Source organism: Citrus clementina, unplaced genomic scaffold, assembly GCF_000493195.1.
Source record: "Citrus clementina cultivar Clemenules unplaced genomic scaffold, Citrus_clementina_v1.0 scaffold_4, whole genome shotgun sequence".
Taxonomy (NCBI): domain Eukaryota; kingdom Viridiplantae; phylum Streptophyta; class Magnoliopsida; order Sapindales; family Rutaceae; genus Citrus; species Citrus x clementina.
Window position 1 is genome coordinate 23,601,790 of NW_006262274.1, and position 24,008 is coordinate 23,625,797.

Below are 24,008 nucleotides of genomic sequence, written 5' to 3' on the forward strand. Positions count from 1 at the left end.
CTTACAATAACATTAATTGCTATAAAATTAAAACAATTTGTGCAAGTTGCAGACTCTGATTCTAAAATTATGGGGGAAAAAAAAAACCTTAAAAAAATGTTGGAAGGAACGTGGATGGATTCATTGATATTGGCTCTTAAAAGATTGAAATGGCAATAGCTCTAGTAGTTGAGATAACTCACTAGATTATCACAATGCCCTGTTGGATCAGGAATTTCCTTTTTCTCTCTTTTTTTTTTTTCCCTTAAATTCACCTTACATTTGTTTGCCTTTATATTTATATCTTTATCTAATGGAAATCATTTTTATAGTTCAACAAATAATTAATTTGAACTGCTGACTGGGTTTTTTCAAAATTTTAAGCTTTTTGGACATAGTTGAGCAGGTCGTGGTAAAGCGATTTGTGAATGATAAGAGACAAGGGTTGGTATTTACTGGATAAAATTTCTCATCCTTATTCAGACTCTAAAAAGAAAAAAAGAAAAGTATATTTATAGTTCAATTTACTAATGGAAGGTCAATTATTAGTTGTGCAACCCATTATAACTAATCGTTTGGAAACGGTCCTACAGTTGAGGTAATTTTCAATTTTTCAATCATAATCAAAGAGCCGGGAAATAATTAAATATAAGTGATTTGAAGTTTGAACAGAGCCAAACACGCCATTTAAGACCTTTTTCAAAGCTCAAACGCCGTGCGATTTGTATGATACAAATTGTATTTCAATTGATTTCTTATGGCTTTGACAACCTTTCTGACCCCCCACACCAATTACAAGAAATGAACTCGATCAAAGAGGATTAGTTTTTCTTGTCTAAACAGCTATTTCAACTTAATATAATTATGTCCCTTCAGAAAATAATAATAATAATAACACGTATAGTGCCCTAAACTCAACTAAAAAGTATATCAATATGCAGATTCTAATTTCCATGCATGAAAAAACGCCACATCAGCAGCATCTAGAGTGTCTATGGTCAAAGGAAGCGCAACTTTCGCTTCATCAGCTGGCGTGGCACCCAAATTGGACTGCTATCTCATAGTCGTTTAAGCACTGTACTGCAATGGAAGGACCCCTCCCCAAATCGTCACTGGAGTCAAATTGAGGGCACATGAACTTTGACCATAATTCACATCGTATTTCATGAACATGGAACGTTGAAAATTTTTCCTTTTTTTTTCTTCTAATTAATGTATTGAATATTAAACGTGAAATTTTGAATTAATGTTGCTTCTACGGGTGTGCATATGGGCTGTTTGACAATTAAAAAAAAAGAAAAAAAGTAACCACGGCTGGTGTTCGGAATTTTAATATAGAAAGTCAAAATCTTGAGGCCTTTATTCTTTATATATAAGAAGCCAAGTTTCCATAATGAATTAAAGATATATTGGCAAAGCGTGTTAGAAATAAAAGAAAGTCAAGAAAGGCAATGGAGAATAGGAAGGAAAAGTCTCTTTTTGGAAAAGCTTGTGAAGAGGAAGAAACAAAGGAAAATATTGGTGAAGAAGAAGCAGAAGATGATGTTCATGTTCATATTCATGCAAAAATTCAAAAGGTGATCATCTACTTTAACCTAGGTAGCTAGCTGTTCATTTTTTTTTCTTTTTTTCTTTTTTTTTTCTTTTTGAAGCAAATACTTCTCAACAGAAGCAGTTCTTTCGTCAACAAATCGATTAATTTTGTGTTTTATCATCAAATAATTCTTCTTTGCCCTGCATCTTTTAATTATTTTCTTTCTTAGATGTTTTTAGCTATGGTTTTAGTCCATAAAACTTCATATAATCATGAACCTTGAACCTTATGGTTTTAGTCCATAAAACTTCATATAATCATGAACCTTGAACCTTAGATTCCCATTCATATTTTTGCTTGATATAATGCTGCATATTTAATTATAGCTGATACTAGGATTTTAGCATTTTATATGTAAAACAAAAGAATTATAATTTTTTAAAAATCACATCTCAAAATAGTTATATTAGTAGCGAATTTAATTGCATGTGCCGTTGCTGATCGAGAGCTTTTGTATAAAACGAACTAAAGTTTCTGTTGGTATATTTAATACAAAACTTGTTTGTCAAAGGAAATTAAACTTATACGTTAACTTTGTTATTAATTAATTAAGTTGTTAAGAAAAACGAACATTCGAAGGCTTGTAACTGAGCTTTAATTTTCAAAGAACCCTAGCTGTAAACGTGGGCACCGATCAAGCTAGCGTATATATACCGTCCAATGAATAAGCAACTTTTCTAATTCCAAATTGGCAGCCAATAATATTGGCATGATTAAACCTAAACCATGATATATCTGATCACTGAGGACTAGATGTATTATAAAGCCATTCCAGAAGGCTGACTAAGTCAACTGGAATCGAAACAAGTGGAAATTGGACAACCTTTTAATTAATTTCTTGATTATAGTTAACCTGAACTATATATGTACACAGAGTTTTAGTTAGGCTTTAATTTGTTGTTGCCGATCAATATAGGAGGAGAAGCTGAAATCAGTTAAAACCAAAGTTGGAGAGATTAGAGAAGAAAACGAAAAGTTAAAGCTGTCGTTATCAAAAATGGCGAAGGATTATCAGTCTTTACAATCGCATTTCTTAGATATTCTTCAGCAAGAAGAAGCTCAAAAGTCTAAAGATAAAATTTCTACACATCATGATCAGGAAAATGAAGAAGTTGATGAACTCGTTTTGCTTAGCCTTGGGAGAACATCAGCGCAGCCTAAGAAGGATGAGAAAAAGATTTGCAATAATTTGAGTGATGGGCATGAAAAGAACGATAAAGAAGGGCTTGCACTTGGGTTGGACTGCAGCAGATTTGAGTTTAGTAGTAATTCAAGAGAATCTGAGAATCGTCCGAGCCCTGCAAATACTACTTGTGAACAATTGAAGGAACAGGAGCCAACTGAGATATGGTCGCCAAGCAAGATTAATATCAAGAGTAAGAGAAGTGATGATCAAGATGAAGAGGTCTTCCAAAAGGCCCAGCTAAAGAAAGCTAGGGTTTCTGTTAGAGCTAGATGCGACACCCCAACAGTAAGTATATATATATTAAACCTCTTAGTTCCAACAAAGAAAATACTTCAAGATTAAATTAAGATGTTTCGTGTTACAATTACATAATATTGACATAGAACAAATTAAAGATGTTCTATTAAGTGACAAATTAAATTAATATTAATGTCATTATTTTGCCTACATGGATTTTTATCTGCATAGATGAATGATGGATGCCAATGGAGAAAATATGGACAAAAAATAGCCAAAGGGAATCCATGCCCTCGGGCATACTACCGTTGCACAATCTCTCCAACTTGCCCTGTCAGAAAACAGGTACATTAATTGTTTGCTGCCCACTTTAGTTGAAACTCTTGATACAATGAATTTCTATCAGCATGCCCTTTCACTTCGCTTGATTTCTTAGATATTATAAAACTACATGCATGCTTACCTAACATTTAACCCACCACCCCCCCAAAAAAAAGAAAAGGTCAATGTGTTATCATTTATTCATTTACTTGAGAATTTATTTTTAGAAGCTTATGAATCTGATAATAATAATTATTAAAGAAACTAATTATATATGAAATAAATTTAAGAAATTCATTATTATTGTAATCTAATAATTATATTAAAATTTTTGAAATATGTCTGAAACATATATCATCTTTACGAACAAGAAAGAATTTCTCAATATATATAATGTGATTCTATCATTCATTACCGTTATACTGATTTTTGATTTAACCTTATCTAACATATATATATATATATATATATATATATATATATATATATATATATATATATATATATATGTATGTATGTATGTATGTTTCAGGTACAAAGATGGCATGAGGACATGTCCATCTTGATCACTACCTACGAAGGTACACATAACCACCCACTTCCAATTTCGGCCACAGCCATGGCTTCCACCACATCTGCCGCTGCTTCCATGCTACAATGCCGTTCATCAACCTCACAACTTGGAACCTCAGTTTCCGCGTCTACTCCACCCAACCTCCACGGATTGAACTTCATTTTCTCCGAAAATGCAAGACCACATGATCAACTTAATTTCTCTAGCTCTTCTATCTCAAACACCAATGCTCACCCAACTATCGTTCTTGATCTCACAGCACCAGCCACTTTCTCTCATTTCAATAGGCTTTCTTCTTCAGCTCCAAGATATAATTCTTCATCGACGTCTCTCAATTTTTCCTCCCCATTTTCTACAAATTCTCTACAAACTTCTTGGAGCAGTGGCTATTCCAATAATTATGAGAATTATCTGGGAAAGCAACCAGCTCAAGAACATATTTACAAACCATATATGCAAACGATGAACAACCCGCGTACTCCTCCTCCTATTCCTCAAGTACAGTCTCTCACAGAAAGTACTATAGCTGCTACAACGAAAATTATCACTTCGAACCCTAATTTCCAATCGGCATTAGCAGCTGCGATCTCGTCATACATCGGTCAGCAGAATGTTGGAGGCCCAGGTGAGAGTTCTAGCTTGGATATGAAGTGGGGTAAACCTAATTTTTCAATAAAATCGGCTGCCGACTCATCAGCCCAGAATGGTACTCTAGGGTTTGCATCTAGCCTTTTGGACAAGTACTTGCCCTCATCTACTCATCAGCAACCTGCTGTGTCTATTTTCCCACTTAATTCACCGCCATTTTCTGCGTCTAAGACTGCTTTAGGGTCTCCAGTTGAAGTCAAAGACCATGTTAAGATATAACTAGCCCTGCCGATAGAGAAAGAACAAAGGAAAACTAACCAGTGTGGACCCATCTTGTTTAATTAGGACCAAGCTGGCTAGTACATATTTCTGGTAATTTGCACTCTCATGCAATTTTTTACTTTATGTTTTGTGTTTAACAGAGTGTAGGTTAAGATTTAATTTTTTTCGATAATTATCAATAACGGTAGAATAAATAGAGCTCGGCTCAACTCACAATCAAATCCTTTAATATATATGTATACTCTCATGTTTGTTATATTTCTTGTTAGATAGCGTTGAAAGATATATATTTCTAACAGATGAAGAGTATACATTATAACACCCAAAATTAATTTGTTCTTAATTAAGTTATTTTCACTTTCTTATCTAATTATATTTTGCTTAAAAGAAAAAAAAAACTAAACAAATATCAAGTGAGAAAGTCGTTATGTAGTAAAAATATTTATAAAAGGATCGTGGTAAAAACTCATAGATCAAATGAGAAAAAGTCATTATGCAGTGTGTGTAGATAAAAGAGGATGGTGGTACGTAAGATTAAATTAATTTTAAAAAAAATTAAGAATATCTTACTAATATATGTTTTCTTTAATGTACTTATGGATTGCAAGTGCACCTTTTTACCTTGTATCTTAGTTTTAGTCGTGCATAATACACGTACCTTTTGTTCGCTTCATATCATTAATCCTAAATGCTTAGAAATCTTTGAAATCCATTAGCAAGATGAAAAAGCACAAAACCTTGGTAAATAATTAACCATGGGCATTTGCCTTCCGCATGCTGTACGGTAATTGATTGCAACAAATAATTAAAGGGTTAATTCAACCGAAATTGACTGTTATTCGATAAAATTGGCACTGGTCAATCGATTAATACTGCCCTACTAAAAAGGTCAGTAGCGACGTCACTGGATGAACGACTTGAAAAGCAAAAATTTCTAAACTTGCCTTCTAAATATCAACTGTACTGCTCTAGATATAATCATCATAACAAACAGCTCTAACTTTAAAAATAAAATTTATTCTCATTGTCAAACCAAATAAAGTTAATTAAAAGTAGAACAATTAAACTTGGAATAAGGTACCGCAATATATGTAAAAGGTCTAATTGCATGATCAATCATCATGCAAAGCCATTATCAAAGACAATCTGCTGAAGCTATGTCCGGCAACCTGATGAATCTGGTTGCAATAGTCGGCAATTCGATTGGTTATGAGCAAGCTTTCCAATCTGGACGGCTCGGGAATTGGCTTAAAGAAAGGATTTGAAGAATCGTCCTCCGGCAAAGGATCTTCTCCAGCAGCTTTACGTGCCTCATTCTCATCCCTTCTCTCTTGAACCCACGCTTGCTGACGAGTCACGTCCTTGAAATAAAATTTCAACTTCTTTTGTTCCATTGACAAATCATCCATGCATCGAATCAAAAACTCCACATTACTCTCCAAAAGAGGCTTGCTTGATATTTGCAAGCGGTCATGATCACTCTGATCAGTGACTCTATCAGGTTCCAGCGTACTCATAAAGGCGCTAACGAGTGCAGAATTTGAGACTCTTATCGTAATTTCCTCAAAAACATCAGCCCATGATATATTTTTATCCCTCAAACTCTCCCCACTAAAATTCCCATTGCGGTAAAGCTCCAAGAAAGTATCAGAAAGCTTCAAAGCCTTGAGACCCGCCAAGCCGCCTTGGATATTCGACCTTGAAGGGTCGCAAATTATGCACACACATTTTCCAATATTCTCCTTGTAGTTCATAAAAGTCTCTATAAATTCCACCGATTGGAAACAGTCTCCTGGCGGCGTTGATTGGTACCACCCAACAACGTTGCTGTCCACATTAGCATCTCTCAGGCAACTCATCATATCAAGCTGGTAATTAGCACCGATATCATCAGTCTCTTGATCGATATCATTCTCCTGCTGATGATTTGGGAAAGGGAAGCAGTTGGTGACTTCAAGAACGGTACCAATGTCTAGTCCAAGAAGTTGACCGGTAACCAAAGAGGGTGACAAGTCCTTGCAGTGTTTGATTATTTTGAGTAAAACGAGTCCCTCAATCTGAACAACTTGGAGAGCGGGTGGAGCATTAACCTTTTCTGTTGATGCTGCAGCTTGGAGAAAAGACGCAGCCATTGCTATGCTGATGATGGTAAGTTATGCACCTTGTACATGAAAAAACCTAGGAAAGTTTCTCTTTTATATAAAAACTAGTATAAAGTTTGATTTAGATTCAAATCTAAATTATACAAACTGTATTTCCGTTTCGATTTAGATTTCCCTATTGAGCATTAATTTTAGTTTTTTTTTTTATTTAGTAAAAAATAAAAATATTATTTTTTATTTTGTATAGCACGCAAGATTGAATAAGGATAGAAGTGGGCTTCGACTGCCAATGAAGAATAGGCCCATATGAATTGCGTAGTGACTGGGCCCAACGGGACTGCTTCCTTGACTTGACCAAACTACCTAGGTCACTCTTTAGTCTTTACACTTGGTTATCAAAATACCAGAAACGTGTCCATTGCCTGCACGTGGCAAAGCCACGCCGCCCCATGCATATATGGAAACAGCTTAACTGAATGCGTGGTGGCTGCAGGAAGGGGACCCAATCAAGATTCTTAACACAAGTTTCTACGAACAGGTATGTTTCGATTCGATCTGAAGTGCATCGTAGTGATATGTCATTCGCCATTACTATGAATCATGATCTTGATTTACGATGAAGCCAGTGTCAACAGATTTTAGCATTGGATTCAAATGAATATTTCCTCCGGTTATCAATATGCATAAACGTTTGTTCTTATTAAGCATGATTCTATTTCAGATGTTATTCATTGAATTCTTATGATAACATATATTTTTATTTGGGATGAAAAGGTTGAGTTGTTTTTTCTTCACTGTGTAGTCAAGACTTTAAACATGCATTTTATGCCATAAACACAATCATACACTTCTGAACCTTGATCTAACTTATGCGCATACAACGAACTTAGAGACATACATATCAACTCAATTACTCCAAGCATGTACCCAACAATTTAAGTATATTTAGCATAGCAAATATCTTGTTCTTCAGAAAGAAATATTCAATTAAGTGTATTTTAGTGCAGTGATTATCTTGTTGTCGAGAAAGAAACATTCAATTAAGTAGAGGGTAATAAGAACTTTATCAACCCATTGAGTGAGTAACAAGAATTTTATCAACCCATTGAGTGAAGGCATGGCTCAAGCAGAAGAGGCCAAGGAAGTTTCAAAACTTTCTAGCTGTGATGCTTATTTTGAGGCCATACAGTCGAGGAAAAAATTACCGCATTCATTACAGGAGACTTTAACAGCTGCATTTGCAAGGATTCCAGTTCTATCTTTCCCAAATGTTCCAGGAGGCAGAGGTGATAGCAGTTACTTCATTGCTTACTATTTCCTCACGACTTCATTGCTTACTATTTCCTCACAGGTTCATGCACTTTTTATACCTAAGGGAGTCCCTAACTTACAAAAAGATGTTTTGCACCCGACTTTTGTAGTGATTGAAATTATGGCAGACACAACCATTCCTGATGCTGTGAAGATTCTATCAGAATGCAACATTTTGTCTGCTCCTGTGAAAATCCCAGACGCACCATCTAGTTCGGATTGGAAGGAAAGGTACCTAGGGATTGTAGATTACTCAGCAATCATTCTTTGGGTGTTAGAGACTGCAGAACTTGCTGCTGCTGCCTTCTCAGTGGGCACTGCAACAGCTGCTGGTGTAGGTACTGGAACAGTTGGTGCTCTTGGAGCACTAGCATTGGGCATGACAGGTCCTGCTGCAGTTGCTGGGCTAACTGTTGCTGCAGCAGGTGCTGCTGTGGCTGGTGGTCTAGCTGCAGAAAAAGGGGCAGGAAAAGATGCTCCCACGGCTGCTGATAGACTACATGAGGATTTTTACAAAGTTATCCTTCAAGAAGAACCTTTCAAGTCGGCTACAGTAAGTTAGTTCAGCAAAGAGGTCATATACAGGGTCCAGTTCGCTTGGTCTCCATTGATGCATTTTAGTCAATTTTGAATAATTTAGTTCTTCCTCCTCTGTAGCATAACCTCGTACTCAGCTTATAGGACTCTTGATACAGGCAGTCCAATATTTCATGTGTGAGGTTAAAAATCCCCACTATAAAAGGGACAATAGAAAGTGCTCTCCATCTTTTACCCATGTTGAATTGATATTACATCATGTCTTTCAGGTGAGGTCAATAATTAAGTCCTATCGCTGGGCACCTTTCCTTCCAGTTGCAACAGATGGTTCTATGCTGAGCGTCTTACTGCTGCTCTCAAAATATAGGTTGAGAAATGTACCTATCATTGAACCAGGCACGCCTGATATTGAGAACTACATTACTCAATCAGCAGTTGTTCAGGGTCTGGAAGGATGCAAAGGAAGGGACTGGTTTGACATTATTGCTTCACAACCTATTTCTGATCTAGGGCTTCCGTTCATGTCTTCTGATGAGGTAAAAATATCGTGAATACCTCATAATATAATATATCCTAGCTTACCATTTGATTCTAGAATTTCACTCATGTTGTCTTCTTGGCCAGGTTATTACCATACAGAGCAATGAACTGATTCTGGAAGCTTTCAAACGGATGAAAGATAACAATATTGGTGGCATTCCAGTCGTAGAGGGACAACAAAAGAAAATTGTGGGAAATGTAAGCATAAGAGATATCAGACACTTGCTGCTCAAACCAGAACTCTTCTCCAATTTCAGGTAGGATGCAATGTTCAAACCTGTATGCAAACATCCAAACTGAATTATGATCAGTCTCTGTCTATGAGCAATTACAAACTGCTTTGTCCAAATAAGAACAAGAATGAATTACTGAAGTGAAGTAAAAATGAGAACAATGAGGTTAAACTATTAATGAGACTAGAATCTAATGAATTGTTACATACAGCAAATTATTGAGACGCATGAATCAATGCATTTTAATTGATCATTACCTAAGCCATTTTTGTAGAGCATATGCCATTGAAGACCTGATGGTGCAATCAAGTTCCTATCATAATTTTTGTTTCACTTTCAGGCAGCTTACAGTCAGAGATTTCATGAATGCTGTGGTACCAACCACCCCAGATTCTGGGAAAGTCATCCCACCAATAACATGCAAGCTGGAGTCAACTCTCGGCAGTGTGATCCACAGTCTTGCTTCCAAGTCTGTTCACAGAATCTATGTGGTAGCTGGCGAGGAAGCTGAAGTTGTTGGTGTAATTACACTCAGAGATGTAATCTCTTGCTTCATCTTCGAACCACCTAACCATTTGGACAACTACTTTGGGTTTTCGGTCAAAGATCTGTTGAACCAGTGAGATTTTTGTTATAGAAGATCTCTGATAGCTTGAATAAACTCGCGGTGTAATCAATTTGGCTGCGAACAAAGACGAATCGTATTACTCTCAGTTATTAACAATACATGTACTGTTTTTTCATGTAATTCCAGCTGAAATACCGGGGAGTTTTGTCAACTGTCTATCATTTATCATCTGCCTAATCCTTCCCACATCCTCCCACCTTCCCAATCCAGCATATATGTTGGACAAAATCACAAAAGGAGTAGGGTTTTCTGGCTCCATCTCTTGAAGCTTCATGGCCATTTCTTCTCCCAAATCAGAATTTAAGTGACACCAACAAGCACCAAGAAGAGAATGGTAGATGGAAACAGTAGGCTCTGGCAGTTCTCTTATTAATTCTCGAGCTTCATCTAGCCTTCCAGATCGACCTAAAAGATCAACCATGCAACCAAAATGCTCTTGCTTTGGTTTCAAGCCAAAGTCATCATCCATCATTGTAAAAATTTGCAATGCTTTGTCAACGTGGCCAGCATGACCGCAGGCAGATAGGACGGCAACAAAAGATGCTGAATTTGGTTTTACCTTCTCTTGCTGCATTAGGTCAAAAATTTCAACAGCAGACTCATACTCTCCATTCCTTCCGTATCCAGAGATCATTGCATTCCAAAATGCAGGATCATCAGGTTTTATCTCGAATTGGTCAAAAAATCTTCGTGCCCAAGAAGGCTGCCCACATTTCATATACATCGAAATAAGAGCTGTAGCCATGGACTCATCCTTGTTTAAATCAGCTCTAATAGCATGCCCATGAGTCTCTTTCCCAAGCTTCAGAGCAGATAAGTCTGCACAAGCTGATAAAACACTTGTGACGCACTTTAAACTTGGGACCATTCCAGTTGACTGCATTTTTTCAAATAACTTAAAAGCTTCAAATCTCATCCCAAGCTGAGAAAACCCACTAATCATTGAATTCCAAGTTGCTGGATCAGGTTTAAATCCTTCATGTGCTAACCCTTCAAACAACTCCATGGCCTTCTCACTTCGACCATTTAACATCATTCCAGCTATCATCGTATTCCATGTCAGAATATTTCTGCTCCCCTTCAATTTTTGGAATACATTGTGAGCACAAGGCAAACGGCCACATTTTAAATACATATCAACAAGTGCAGTACCAACCATAGTATCAGATTGCTTCTCAATTTTCAGTGTAAGCCCATGCACCTGTCTGCCAAACTGAAGATATAACAGACTTGCACATGCAGAAATAACAGAAATGAACGTAACCGAATTGGGTTCGTCACTTAAACACTCCTTCATGTCCTTGAACACTTTTAATACTACTAAAGGAACTCCATTATTCAAAAGTCCAGTAAAGAAGGCATTATAACTCACTATGTTCTTCCCAGGTGTCTCTCCAAACACTCGAGTAGCAACAGCTATTTCTTTAAAATTCGAATAGATTGTCACCAATGAAGTTGCCACATATACATCCATCTCCACGCCCAACTTTATCGCCAAACAATGCATTTGCAAGCCATGATCGAGGCTCTCACAGGCAGACAACGCGCTAGCAACAGTTACAGAATTGGGCCTAAACACTTCAACCACCGCTTCTTTAAACACCCTCAGAGCTTCTCGAACATAGCCGTTTTGAGAAAACCCGGATATTGCTGCGTTCAGTGACGCCAAGTTCCAATCAGGCATTTCATTGAACACTTTGAGCGCGTCGCTGACTAAATTAAGTTTCATGTACATGTCAGTGAGAGCTGTAGCGGCGTGAATCTCTGATGAAAACCCAGTTTTGATGAGATGGGCATGTAGGATTTGGCCTTGAATTGATGATTTGAGCTTGGCGCATACCTTGAACAGAGGAGGGAAAGTGAATTTGTGAGGAGGCAAAGAAGCAGAGTGCTGTTGTGAGTATAAAGAAAGTGCTTCTTTGTAGAAGCCATTTGTTATTAGTTTTGGAATTTGGGTTTGGGTTTTCATGTGATGGTATGGAGGAACCCAATGATCAGCTTTTGTCTTTTAAACCCAGGCGACTGAGGCTGGTACTACTGGACCTGGCAAATACTCGTGCCGTGTTATGTTTACTATCTACTACGTGCTATGTCTAATTTTGTTTTTATTTGAGCTCAATCCGACATAGCACTGCCACTTATGTTATGCCCACACGTGTCATATTTTGAACCGTGTCAGCTTAAGATAAAAAGTTCATTGAGTTTTTTTTGTTTTTTTAAGAATGTTTGCCAAGTTATTAACATAATTTTTTAAGTCTATATATTTTTTTTGGTCCATATGCATTTATTTAAATTTAATAAAATCAAAAATTTAAAACTTAAGTCTATATTCAATAATAATAAACTAATAATAGTAAGATATTGTAATATTAATTATTAAATTTGACCATATGATATTAAATTTTTTTTAATACTTAACAACAACAATAATAATAAATTTTTCTTAAGGGCTAACTTAATTGTTAACCTCGAATTACATAGAGTTGTAGATCATAATTCATAATAATATTAATATATATTTATAAAATCATGATATTTATAATTTTATTTATTACAATCATGATATCAATTATTTATTTAATAAATTATAAACATAAATCAATCATAATGGTTTTTTAAATTAAGAATTAAATAAAATTTAAAACTTGCTCTAATAAAATATATTAAAATATCTAATTTCAAGTTATTTGTAAAATCATAAAATTTTAAGTTTACTTTCATTAAAAAAAAAAGTGAAACGTGCTTTGTGAGCTTTTTTGTGTACTGTGCTTTAGTTTATCTCTAATCGTACTATACTTTTTAGGCTTACGTGCCTAAAATTCTAAGCTCGGCCCAACTCACGTGTGTGTCGTGCCATGTCGTGTGCTCCACCGAGACGTGCTCATGCTGTGTCGTGCCTCGTACCGTTCGGCCCCTTGGCCATATCTATGTACTATTGGGACACTAGCGGCTTCTGTTCAGAGCTTTGAGTTACTAACTTTTTTTTTTTTTTTGAGTTACTAACTTTTTGAGTTACTAGCTTTGAGTTACTAACTTCATTTGGTGTTAAAACTCAAATTTTGACTTTCCGAGTATTTTAAGCCTTAAGATTGGACCCAATCAGAGATTATTCTTGTTGATTTTTGGTCCATATGCAAAAGCGGAATGTATCTATTTTTGTTGCGGTGTAGTAAGCTTTAAAAATAAAATAAATTTCAATAATCAAATAATAATAAATTTAACAGTTAAAAAATAATAGGCCATGCAGCATTAATTGTGTGTTTACTAATTATTAATTGGAATGAGTTGGAATCAGAATAAAGTGGAATCAGAATGGGCTGAAATAGGAATGAAGAATGAGAATCATAATAAATTATTTACTTTAGTTATAAGAATCGAAATCGAAATGAACTGAATTCTCATCGATATATTTACTTCATCTTACTTATCTTAAAATCAAAATGGATTATTACAAATTACTAAACTAACCTTAGTTAATTATTGTCATAATAATAAGAACAACAACAACAATGATAACAACAGCAACAACAACAACAACAATAATTTTTATTTATTATTGTTATTATAATATTTATAACAGTAATAATAATAATTATTATTATTATTAGGAACAACAACAGCAACAACAACAACAACAACAATAATAATAATTTTGATAATAGCAATTATCATTATAATAATAGTAATAACAATAAAATTATAATAATAGTAGTAGTAATAATAATTAAAGGGATATTGTCATTTTACTACTAAAGTTTTTCTGACATATCAAATCAGCACCATACTTTGGTAAAAACTGTATTTTACAACCAAACATTTAATTTGTTATCACTTTACTACTTTTCCATTAAAAATAAGTTAATATTTAACTGAATATGAGTTAAAAGACAATTTTGGCCATGGAAAGGAAAGAAATAACAAAAAAGAAAACTACAAATTACTATAGCAAGTATCCATTAATTAAAAATACCTCGCATAAGATTTTATGAGAATTAAGATGGTAATACAAATGAAAAAAGAATCTGGCAATGACAAACTTACATACAAGGATTAAAGAGATAGAAACAGATTAAATACTTCTGCTAGATATAAAAGGCTAAAGAGAGAACGCCATACAGACAGATTCCGATGAAACAAACCCATGATTTTAATCAGATAAAAAAACATGAACATGCGGCCTATAAAGCAAAAAAAAGAAAAGAAAGAAAAGCAAACAGGGCCACATTGGATGATTTTAGAGAACTAGCTATGAATAACAGAGGAAATACAATCAAGTTGTTTCTTAGAGTCGATCTCCATTGAGACATTCTCGTTATTGTTGTTATTAGCCTCCTTCTCTTTGTCATCTCTCGACCTCTTCATCGGCAAATCACTGGCAGTAACAAACCCAGTTTCCTCCATAACATATATTATTATTTATTATTCTCTCTGCTTTCAAACCCCTAAAAACCAACAACCATTTACTAGTTGCCGAGGCAACTCTTAAGAGTCAAGAGCTGCCACGCAAACACAATCGTGGTCCCTTTTTGCTGTATATGTAGAAAAAAAAAAAAAAAGCAAGCAGCAAGTGGTGGGAGAATATATATAATAGTTACAAATTTTTTATTAAAAAAAAGAGAAAAGAAAAGTTAGAAATTTTGCTTTGCAAAGATGCGGCTCCTGTGTGTGTTTGTGATTTGTTTGTTGCTGCTTGTGCTTGGTTGACTGTGAGAAAGAGAGAGGGGTCGTGAGAGAGAGAGAGAGAGATGGAGGGTTACAATTTTTTTTACTTTTTTTTTTAATTATTTACCTTGCAAGACTAAATGTTTATTTTCCAATTGCAAATGTAGCATTTTGACTTCAGCCGAAAATGTCTTAAAAGTCCTTGTGACATCAGTAAATGTTTAACTGTGTTAACGAAATAGTAGTAAATGATAACAGATTAAACATTTGGTGGTAAAATGCAGTTTTTACCAAAGCATGGTACTGGCTTGATTTGTCAGAAAAATGTTAGTAGTAAAATGATAATATCCCATAATTAAATAAGAAAAATGTATAATTTTAAGATTTAAATAGGGATAATATAGTCAGGAATGAGGTTCTCATTCTCATCTTCCCTTATAGAATGAGAAATTTGGTAGTCATTCTCAATTTTAAGTGAAACCTGCCACTTTAATTCTCATTCCACCTTTTATTTAAGCAAATAAATACATTATTCATTCTCATTCCTTAATTTATATTTTCATTCCCAATAAGTAAACACACCGTAATAGTAAGGATGGAACTATTAGCATCCCTTGTTCCTCTTATAAAATAAACCCAAAATGAAAAACAAGATCAAATAAAAATAATTTTTTTGCTAGTAATATAAATTTTGATTGTAGAAATATTCTTGAATTCTTCTTTCTCATCAGACTCCATATGAGGGAGGGAAAAAAGAATAAAAGAAATTTTTTCATATAAAAAAACAATTGATAGAAGTCATCAAGTCAATCAATATTTTCTACACTCTAAATGGGGAAACTCATAAATATTACGAGTCACGAGTCATTATACCAGTAGAAGCACAATATATTTCACATTCTTTTTATATCTCTATAAACAATAATGTTGCACCTTATATTGTGATAAATAAATTGTATGACAAATAATGCGTCACCAATCAGTTTTTAGATATCAAAGAAGTACAATATGAATTCGACAGTAAAAAAAAAAATATTAACTTGTCTGTACAAACATTTTTTTAATCCAAAAATAACGTTTTAAAATTTAGTTGTGAGCTAAAACCAAGAGTATTACAATTAACTAACATTAATTTCATGTTACAAGTATCACGGATTTGTTACAAGTATACCTATATGTTACAATTGTCAAATATGATAAAAAGTTTATGAGATCAATAATGAAAAATTTAGCATACGCAACTGTTTGTGGGCCAGGCTGCGGAAGATGGACCAAGGAGTATGACGAATCATTTTTTTTTAATATTTTCTTTTTTTGGTCTCTCCTAATCTTTTAAATTTTATAAAAGAAAATTTAATTATAAATAAAATAAAAGAACAACTTAATTATTAATATTAAAATTTAAAATTTAATTTCACCTTTTATTTCACTGAGAGAGATTTAAAAGAGAGAAGAAAAAAACATGAGGGAAATATCTCTGTCCAATTAGAATTACTGGTTCCGTGAAGAATACGACATCGTCTTAAGAAGTACATGCACCGAAACGATAAGCACAGTGCATTGTGTGTCGTTAGCTAGCAACTTGGCCCTCAATTCATGAACATTATATATATTACTTTTTAAAATAAGAAAACAAAATTGGGACCGCTGACCTGAACGACTCTCTCTCTCTTGTTCCTCTGATCAAATTGAGTACCATGGAATTCTTTCTCTGATACCGCCCGCTTTTCGATTGTTTCCCGAGAAAATCTCGCTGCGATTCTGAAGCTTTTACTGCAATCAACGCTACTTGCCGCGTCAGCTCGTAGGTTTGATTTTTTTTCTTTAAAAAAAAATCTATTTTAAAAAAATTATTGTATCATAGCCTTTTCTTTCAAATCTATGCTGTATCTTTGATTTACTTGGTTTTTTTTTTGTTCAGTTCTTTCTTTCTGGCTAATGTTAGGTATTTTTTTCGATTTAAATGTCTCAATTTTGCAATATCAATGAATCTTTAATTGAATGAATGGAAGATGAGCTGTAATATTTTGGTATTGTATCTGTTTAATTTTTTCCGTCTGAATATTATTATCATGGATTTTTTACTTTCATATACTGAATCGGTATTGTATCTGTGACCTATGTCATGTGATATGAATTGGGGTTTGTATTGAAAGCGCATTCAGATTGCAATTTCTGATATGAGTTTTAGTTGGAACTGCTTAAAGGAAGTTTCCTGAGATTGGTCTTTAATCTAGGCTCAATTTAAGCTCTGTGGTAATAATTACCAGAGAATCTCTACTTGTTGATTTTTGCAAAAAGTAAACTTTAAGTTGTTGTATCCTTTTTGCTGATTACACTTGAGGAACTATCACTGGTTCATTATTCGTATTATAATTGATGACACTGAGTATTGTTGATTTTGGGTTGGTCTTTTACTGAATTTGTAGGCAGTGAGAATGTCGACTCCTGCAAGGAAGAGATTGATGAGGGATTTTAAGAGGTTACAACAAGATCCTCCGGCTGGCATTAGTGGTGCTCCTCAGGACAACAGTATAATGCTTTGGAATGCTGTTATATTCGGGTATGTGAATGGAGGAATCAACTTTCAATTTTTACTTTTTGTAGAAAATTTTCATTTTCGTGGTTCATTGGTTCTACTCAAGGTTTTGATAGGGTTGGTTGTACTAATATCTTTTACTGATTGAATTGCAGGCCGGATGATACCCCATGGGATGGAGGTAAACTCATTTATTGTACTTAATTTGCCTTAAAGAAGTTGTTCATTTTTTCCTCTCTTTTTGGGGTGGAGAAGGGATTGCTTCACTATATATATAGTAAGGCTACTCCCTATATATATAAAATTTTCCAATCAAGGATCCATGACCATATTAGAGTCAATGATGATCTAAAAGACACAGAAAAATAGACTCCAATATGTAGTTCATCTTGTAGTATATTGACATATGTGTTTTTTGTCTTTTAGCTTATTCCTGACCTTTAATATGGTCAGGGAACCCTGATTGGAAGCTCATAATTACACTGGATTTCTTCATCTATTACATGAAGTTCTTTTGTATTTCAGTTATCACTATCACAACAAATTAGCATAGTCCAAACTATCCCCCCTAAAAAAAAAAAAATCAATAAAATCCCTAAATTTTTATGATTTTAAAGATAAAAGTAGAGTTTTCATTTTCGTCTCAAGTACATCCCTTAACTAATTTCTACATGTTTTTTAATGGTAAATCAATCTTTACCAAAAATAACTGAAATACCCTTTATAGTTAAGTTACTCTTGCATTAGAATCTTTAAAATTCAATATCAGAAGAGTAATTTGTCATTTTAATCAGAGCCAGAGACTTATTTTAAATATGAGCAAGGTTTTTGATGTCGCATTAATTGATGTATGTGTTTTCCTTTTTTTTTTTTTAATCTTTTTATGTACACTAACATTCACACAAACGTATACAATAAATTTATGATTAGCCTGACCTGATCAAATATCCTGGATCTGCCCTTAATTTTGGTGATGATTGTTATAGGAAGAGTGGTTGATCTTCAATATTTGTTTGTGCTTTTAGTTATTGGTAATTTCTTTTCCTCATTAATGTGAACGTTACTCTGGAAGATGTTAAACCATCTTGTGTTATTTAGAGGAAACCTCTTCATCCTTCGGTTTTATCTTTGAATGTTCTGTTTTGGGGGGTAGTTTAGTGTAGAGAGACATACCCATTTTATGCCATATATTTATCGTTTCGAATTAAATATGATGAAAAAAAGGTGGATATGTGCTTTCAATTTTTAGAAGGGTTTTTTTATGATGATAACTGACGCCATTATTTCTGTACTTGAATGGCTTTTTAGTGATAAATGCCACATTCTGAGATTTAATTCCTATGAGTGCCTTTACTGATGGCTAAAATTGAGCAAAATGGTATATGGGTTGTGCAGAACTGTTTTTTTTTGTTTTAAATCTAGTTTTGTATCAATTACTTTTATGAGTGTTTATTGCCATGTAGCGAGTTGTCACATCATGGTCTGTATTCAATCTGATTCATGTTTTCTATCCTTTTGATTCCTTCAGGTACGTTTAAATTGACACTTCAGTTCACAGAGGATTATCCAAATAAGCCACCAACAGTGCGCTTTGTTTCTCGAATGTTCCATCCAAATAGTAAGTCAGATGCAAGAACTTCTTACTTCCTTTAAACTTTACGTTCATCTTCACTTCCGATTAGACACCATATAAGATTATGTGGAATTACCATTTCATTAGGCTTTTAATCTTTATTCGTTCAAATCTCCTTTCCTACTAACCAACAATATCTTCGAAACAACAAGAATAGTCCTCACAAGCAGCAGAGCAATGCAGTGAAATAGAAAATTGTCCACCATCTCATTCATAGAACATGAGATCACCTACTTACATTGACTTTTCACCTTCATCCTGGCTTGAACTCTGTATTCTCACCATTGCTTTAGTGCCTGCTTTATTTTTATTCTTTTAATCCCTTCTTGTGCTTTTATCATGACTGATTTTAAGTTTCAATTTTGCCTTGTGCTCGCTAGTTTATGCGGATGGAAGCATTTGCTTGGACATTCTACAAAATCAGTGGAGTCCAATTTACGATGTAGCAGCAATACTCACGTCAATTCAGGTATTTGATTCCTTTTTACCCTGATTTCTTCCTTTCAAGTTATGTGAAAACCTATAGATACTTTGAGTGAGAGAGAAGAAAGGGTCATTGGACCTTGCACTCGACCTTATTGTACATAAAGCTGAGAATGGTCCCCATAACAACAGTCCATCACCTTGTTTAGTACTTTCCAAAAACCAATACTTTGGTTGTCTCCATGTGAACATTAGTGTCCCTAGGCCATTGATGATCAATATTAATTATAGATCTGCTTTTGCATATTATAACATTGTGTTTTCATTCTTCCTTTCCTCATTGGAAGTGCACGTAGATGCTTGCTCACTACTTTGACCTCCATATTTTCCCATAGTCAGGGAAATGTTTAATTATCCCTTTTATTCCTTGCACGTGAGGCCATCAGAATTCCGCTTCCTTCTTTGATCCACTTCTTCTTTCTCTGATCGATTAGTTAACATCAGTTAAATTTTATTTTTAAGGTGTCATTAACTAGATTATGCAGGGGGGTTCTCTACCATAGTTAACTTTCCAGTTATGTTTAATATGTTCTGAGTTTGAAACAGGATGTAAGCTTGAATTTAATTGGCAGTGAAGAAGTCTAGTTATGACTTCTTGGAATCTTCACATTTGAAACTAAAGGGTCTAAAATGTCCTCTTTAACTTAGAAGTTAATGACCCCTTTGTATCTTTTTAGATGACTTAATAAATGGTTTTCATACCTTAAACGTTCTAATTCATTGTCATCTTTTGGTTGCAGTCATTGCTTTGTGACCCAAATCCAAACTCTCCTGCAAATTCGGAGGCAGCGCGGATGTTTAGCGAGAACAAGCGTGAATACAATAGGAGAGTACGGGAAATTGTTGAGCAGAGTTGGACTGCTGACTAGTGGCAACTTGTTGGAATGTAGGGAACTTCAAAAGTAGTCCAATGGCTTGTTCTAAATAACATTTAAGATTCAAAAGGTTGGTGGTGTGAACTCTTGACATGTTTTATGTTTGTTTCGGCTTATGAGGATGGATGGTTGGCCTCTTATTGTTAATTTCTCGTCTTTGGGTACATTGAACTCCACTCAGATTGTGTACATGTTATTTACTTGAGCTTGGGTCTTGATGGGACCAATATGAAGAAGCTATGCAGGCTGTGTGCATATAGTTGTTTGTGGTGAAAAAATGGTAGAAACTTCCAATTACTTTAGGAATTATTAATTAGGTACAAACACATGAAAATATATTACAATGAGTATGATAAAGTCACTACATTGTACTGAGATTTCCGCTACTCGTCCATCCTTCCTGGACTTGAATCGAATACTGCAGATTCCAAAGAACATCTTCTATCGAAGGTCGCTTGGCTGCATCCTTGCTGAGACAATTGATGGTGATTTCAACTGTAGTTCTTAATGAATCATATGCATAAGTGCCTCGTACGGAAGGATCGGCTTCAGCTCTTAATTTTGATGGGGCTTCTGCTAAGCACGTCTCCAGCTGTGAACAGAGAGAAAGTATCAGTTTAATCCAAAACGGGGTGATGAACTTTACTACCAAATAAATACTCGTTAAATTGCGTAAATACCTGAAGCTTCAACCCATCGACTTCACTGGTGGATTTGACCAGCTTACCAGTAATAACTTGAAGAAGAATAACACCTAGCTGATAAACATCTTCCTTCTCCCCGTCTTCAGGTTGATTGGAGACATATTGTCCCCTGAGAGGGCTTTCCAATCCTTTCTGAGAATATTCAAAGAGCGGTAATTAACAACAAAGAGTAATCACACAAGTAATTAATATAATTTTGTACAGAGATGATCGATCTGTGTGGAAGGATAGCGTGTTCCTCACCTTAGATGGCAAGGGAATGTTATACCCGCTGAGTTTGGCTGTGAGAGCCTTATCCAACAAAATGTTCTCAGTCTTCAAGTTGTTACCGAAAATGCCTGGTGCAACTCCTGTGTGCAAGAATTGAACTCCCCTTGTCGCACCAATAATAATTGCCATTCTCTGTGGCCATTTCAGCATGTCCTTCTTTTTCCAGTCTGCCAAGCCACAAATAAATTACTAATTATGTATTTGCAGAAGATATAAAACTTGTTTTTGAAACATATAACCCATCTGCTTTACCAGTGAGGTAGTCCCGTAATGATCCATTAGAAATGTGTTCAAGCACAAGGAATACGGTGCTTCCGGTGTTGGGATGATCCTGATAAGTAAGTATGCAATGTCCAAGAATGCTGACCAGATGCCGATGCCTGAGCTTTGATAATAATTCCACGTGCTGCATTAAGCTTTGTGGCAGATGCCTCTGCTTTAGTTTCAGGCATTTCACCGAGACTCTTGAACCATCTGTGAGGAAGCCTTTATACAGCTGCAATGCCAATGTCGGAAGAAGTGAGAGAGAATCATTATTGTTAACAGTTTTACTCGAAAATCAATCTTATTTTGACCCTACAAATGCAGTACAACTATCCAAGCAAATGACTTACGCACCTGTCCTTGAGATCCTTCACCTATCAAATTTGTTGGGTCAAAGTTGTTTGTTGCCTCTTCAATTTCCTCCAAGCTGAAACCACGAAATGGTGGAAGCCCTATTGCTGCTGATCTCATTGTCTGAGGCACGCGCCCTGCAATTATATGAACTTTAAAGAAAATTCTAGCAACTTACCAAGTAAAGCAATTTATTATCATCGGTTACCAGAGCCTTACTTGAATCAATTGCTGGCTTCGGAGAGCCTCGAACAGACATTTTATCGGCAACTGATCTCTCATATTTGTCATCTCCAGCTCCTGTTGTTTTTGATCTTCTGATTACAACCAAAACTAACAGCCCAAACACCACAACAAACCCCACAACGCCGCCAATGATACCAAGTATTAGGCCTACATCGACTCTGGTGCTTTGCTCGTCATCACTCTTAACATTAACAGGAGGCTTAACCGCCAATGCTTCTTTACGACAAAATGAATATGGGTGCTGATATTTTGTGTTCACCCCAGACAAACAATTCCACGTACTGACAACTGTTCTATTCAACGAATTTGATCCAATACAAGAAGGCAGTTTTCCTATCAACAAGTTGTGAGAAATGTCCACGAAATTAAGCTTAGCACTGCATGATATGTTCACTGGAAGAGCTTCACTCAACTGATTTCCAGCCAAATTAAGATACAGAATTGAAGGAAGAGAGAAAAGGAAAGATTGGATTGGTCCAACAAAGTTATTGGAAGAAATGTCAAATTGTTTTAGCTGATCAAAGTTCTTGAGTCCTGAAGGAATCTCAGATCTCAGAGAATTATTTCTTAGTATGACACTTACAATATTTTTGCTCAGTGAAGGAAACTTAGGACCAAAATCATTACCACCCAAATTCAGCTCTTCAAGAAGCACTAACCTTTGGAGATCTGGAACACTCCCATTTAACAAATTGTCAGCCAAAACAATACTCTTAAGATTCTTCAATGATGTAATCTCCATTGGAATCTCCCCATAAATGAAATTTGAGCTGATGTTTAGCACTTCAAGTGACCAAAATCTATTGATTTTGGAAGGTAATGGACCCCATAACCCCAAGGACACAAGTGACAACACTTTCAAGTTTGAAAGCTTTGTTAGTATAGTAAAAAATCTATCGATATTGAAGTTAGCAGACAGGGATTGCTGAGAAACTGAAAATTTCCCAAAAGTTGGTTTCAGGCTATGAGCTGGGGAGCTCTTGTTTCCAATGACGGTTAATTCAGTTACTCGACTATTTGAGCAGACAATCTTGAGAGAAGATGAAGAAGGAAGATAGCAGAAGTTAGTCCAATTTGTCCATCCCTGAAGAACTTCAGGATACTCAAGAAGCTTCTGAACTTGGAACAAGATTCTAGTTTCGCTTGGAGTCAGCTGCCCACTTGAAACTGGAACAAGCATCATAAAAATTACTAGAAAAAGCTTGAAACATAAAGAAACCACCCTGAATTTTTCCATTTCCGATTTTAAGGAAATTAGCTATTCCCAAGAGTTAAACCTGCACACTTGATAATCTTTAAGAAGATTTCATGAACTTCTAACGAATGATCAAGTGGAAACATAGATTGTAGAAACTTTGGTTATAGAAAATAAACAACTAAAAAGTAGGAACTTTGATTTTCTTGAGAAAGTGAAAGAAAAACAAAATTGAGAAAATGTAGAGACCATTTATGCGGAGTGAGTGAGAGATCCAAAGAGAGAGTGATGATACATGGATGTGAAGGGTCAAGGAACTCACAACTCAGGAATGCTCAAATGGCATATGAGACAATCATAGTGTATAATCTGCAGACATAATGACATCTGGGTCACTAATTCTTTTCTTTTTTTTTCAAATATTCAATTATTGACGTAGTTTTTCCGTTTATGTCAATAAGTCCTTGAACTAGTAAACTATAGTGCTTGATATGCTAACATTGTGAGGGCCTCCAATACGCTGAGGTGAAAGCCCTTAATTTACAGGAGTAATTATATTTGATCCTTTCAATTTTTCTCGTGAGCCCTTATGTTATAATTAATCTTATTTATTTGAACAATTATTTTTATTAAACAATAAAAAAATTAAAACCAAAATAAATACAATTCTAGAA

The 24,008-nt window shown here is 35.0% G+C and overlaps 6 protein-coding genes across 10 annotated transcripts; 3 read left to right on the plus strand and 3 right to left on the minus strand.

Moving 5' to 3' along the window:
• Positions 1–1,408: 1,408 nt before the first annotated feature.
• On the plus strand, positions 1,409–4,801 carry LOC18045159 (probable WRKY transcription factor 36). 2 transcript variants are annotated; one of them, XM_024186409.1, is made up of 4 exons: positions 1,409–1,556; positions 2,490–3,044; positions 3,228–3,341; positions 3,850–4,801. In XM_024186409.1, the coding sequence occupies exons 1-4, from the start codon at positions 1,431–1,433 to the stop codon at positions 4,756–4,758; spliced, it is 1,704 nt and encodes a 567-aa protein (XP_024042177.1). In that variant the 5' UTR covers positions 1,409–1,430; the 3' UTR covers positions 4,759–4,801. The 2 variants fall into 2 exon arrangements, with proteins under 2 accessions (XP_024042177.1, XP_024042178.1); XM_024186410.1 differs by having other exon boundaries at positions 2,673–3,044.
• Positions 4,802–5,848: 1,047 nt separating this feature from the next.
• On the minus strand, positions 5,849–7,452 carry LOC18045160 (eukaryotic translation initiation factor 3 subunit H). The gene is made up of 2 exons (XM_006438566.2): positions 7,268–7,452; positions 5,849–6,900 (listed from the first exon to the last, which is right to left on the minus strand). The coding sequence occupies exons 1-2, from the start codon at positions 7,450–7,452 to the stop codon at positions 5,874–5,876; spliced, it is 1,212 nt and encodes a 403-aa protein (XP_006438629.2). The 3' UTR covers positions 5,849–5,873.
• On the plus strand, positions 7,271–10,232 carry LOC18045161 (SNF1-related protein kinase regulatory subunit gamma-1-like). 3 transcript variants are annotated; one of them, XM_024185841.1, is made up of 6 exons: positions 7,271–7,401; positions 7,866–8,149; positions 8,285–8,727; positions 8,981–9,247; positions 9,336–9,508; positions 9,825–10,232. In XM_024185841.1, the coding sequence occupies exons 2-6, from the start codon at positions 7,981–7,983 to the stop codon at positions 10,105–10,107; spliced, it is 1,335 nt and encodes a 444-aa protein (XP_024041609.1). In that variant the 5' UTR covers positions 7,271–7,401; positions 7,866–7,980; the 3' UTR covers positions 10,108–10,232. The 3 variants fall into 3 exon arrangements, with proteins under 3 accessions (XP_024041609.1, XP_024041608.1, XP_006438630.1); XM_024185840.1 differs by having other exon boundaries at positions 7,871–8,149; XM_006438567.2 differs by having other exon boundaries at positions 7,979–8,149.
• Positions 10,212–12,231, minus strand: LOC18045162 (pentatricopeptide repeat-containing protein At2g02750). The gene has a single exon (XM_006438568.2). The coding sequence runs from the start codon at positions 12,079–12,081 to the stop codon at positions 10,225–10,227; it is 1,857 nt and encodes a 618-aa protein (XP_006438631.2). The 5' UTR covers positions 12,082–12,231; the 3' UTR covers positions 10,212–10,224.
• A 4,168-nt stretch (positions 12,232–16,399) lies between these two features.
• LOC18045163 (ubiquitin-conjugating enzyme E2 2) lies at positions 16,400–20,563 on the plus strand. 2 transcript variants are annotated; one of them, XM_006438571.2, is made up of 6 exons: positions 16,400–16,582; positions 17,204–17,337; positions 17,469–17,494; positions 18,842–18,931; positions 19,327–19,415; positions 20,170–20,563. In XM_006438571.2, the coding sequence occupies exons 2-6, from the start codon at positions 17,213–17,215 to the stop codon at positions 20,296–20,298; spliced, it is 459 nt and encodes a 152-aa protein (XP_006438634.1). In that variant the 5' UTR covers positions 16,400–16,582; positions 17,204–17,212; the 3' UTR covers positions 20,299–20,563. The 2 variants fall into 2 exon arrangements, with proteins under 2 accessions (XP_006438634.1, XP_006438633.1); XM_006438570.2 differs by having other exon boundaries at positions 16,400–16,578; positions 20,170–20,531.
• Positions 20,564–20,591: 28 nt separating this feature from the next.
• On the minus strand, positions 20,592–23,708 carry LOC18043221 (probable LRR receptor-like serine/threonine-protein kinase At1g14390). The gene is made up of 6 exons (XM_006438569.2): positions 22,113–23,708; positions 21,897–22,030; positions 21,531–21,774; positions 21,252–21,445; positions 20,985–21,140; positions 20,592–20,896 (listed from the first exon to the last, which is right to left on the minus strand). Exons 1-6 carry the CDS (start codon positions 23,374–23,376, stop codon positions 20,666–20,668), a joined length of 2,223 nt encoding a protein of 740 aa, XP_006438632.1. The 5' UTR covers positions 23,377–23,708; the 3' UTR covers positions 20,592–20,665.
• Positions 23,709–24,008: the final 300 nt, after the last annotated feature.

What these genes read in the sequence shown, in the direction of transcription:
- LOC18045159 (XM_024186409.1), top strand. Translation starts at nt 1,431, where the DNA reads ATGGAGAATAGGAAGGAAAAGTCTCTTTTTGGAAAAGCTTGTGAAGAG. An exon ending in TTCATGCAAAAATTCAAAAG is followed by an intron (nt 1,557 to 2,489) that starts GTGATCATCTAC and finishes CGATCAATATAG; the next exon opens with GAGGAGAAGCTGAAATCAGT. An exon ending in CTAGATGCGACACCCCAACA is followed by an intron (nt 3,045 to 3,227) that starts GTAAGTATATAT and finishes TTATCTGCATAG; the next exon opens with ATGAATGATGGATGCCAATG.
- LOC18045160 (XM_006438566.2), bottom strand. Translation starts at nt 7,452, where the DNA reads ATGGCGAATGACATATCACTACGATGCACTTCAGATCGAATCGAAACA. An exon ending in AGGCAATGGACACGTTTCTG is followed by an intron (nt 6,901 to 7,267) that starts GTATTTTGATAA and finishes TACCATCATCAG; the next exon opens with CATAGCAATGGCTGCGTCTT.
- LOC18045161 (XM_024185841.1), top strand. Translation starts at nt 7,981, where the DNA reads ATGGCTCAAGCAGAAGAGGCCAAGGAAGTTTCAAAACTTTCTAGCTGT. An exon ending in AACCTTTCAAGTCGGCTACA is followed by an intron (nt 8,728 to 8,980) that starts GTAAGTTAGTTC and finishes CATGTCTTTCAG; the next exon opens with GTGAGGTCAATAATTAAGTC. An exon ending in CGTTCATGTCTTCTGATGAG is followed by an intron (nt 9,248 to 9,335) that starts GTAAAAATATCG and finishes CTTCTTGGCCAG; the next exon opens with GTTATTACCATACAGAGCAA.
- LOC18045162 (XM_006438568.2), bottom strand. Translation starts at nt 12,081, where the DNA reads ATGAAAACCCAAACCCAAATTCCAAAACTAATAACAAATGGCTTCTAC.
- LOC18045163 (XM_006438571.2), top strand. Translation starts at nt 17,213, where the DNA reads ATGTCGACTCCTGCAAGGAAGAGATTGATGAGGGATTTTAAGAGGTTA. An exon ending in TGGAATGCTGTTATATTCGG is followed by an intron (nt 17,338 to 17,468) that starts GTATGTGAATGG and finishes ATTGAATTGCAG; the next exon opens with GCCGGATGATACCCCATGGG. An exon ending in TGATACCCCATGGGATGGAG is followed by an intron (nt 17,495 to 18,841) that starts GTAAACTCATTT and finishes TGATTCCTTCAG; the next exon opens with GTACGTTTAAATTGACACTT.
- LOC18043221 (XM_006438569.2), bottom strand. Translation starts at nt 23,376, where the DNA reads ATGGAAAAATTCAGGGTGGTTTCTTTATGTTTCAAGCTTTTTCTAGTA. An exon ending in GAAGCCAGCAATTGATTCAA is followed by an intron (nt 22,031 to 22,112) that starts GTAAGGCTCTGG and finishes ATATAATTGCAG; the next exon opens with GGCGCGTGCCTCAGACAATG. An exon ending in TCGATGGGTTGAAGCTTCAG is followed by an intron (nt 20,897 to 20,984) that starts GTATTTACGCAA and finishes CTCTGTTCACAG; the next exon opens with CTGGAGACGTGCTTAGCAGA.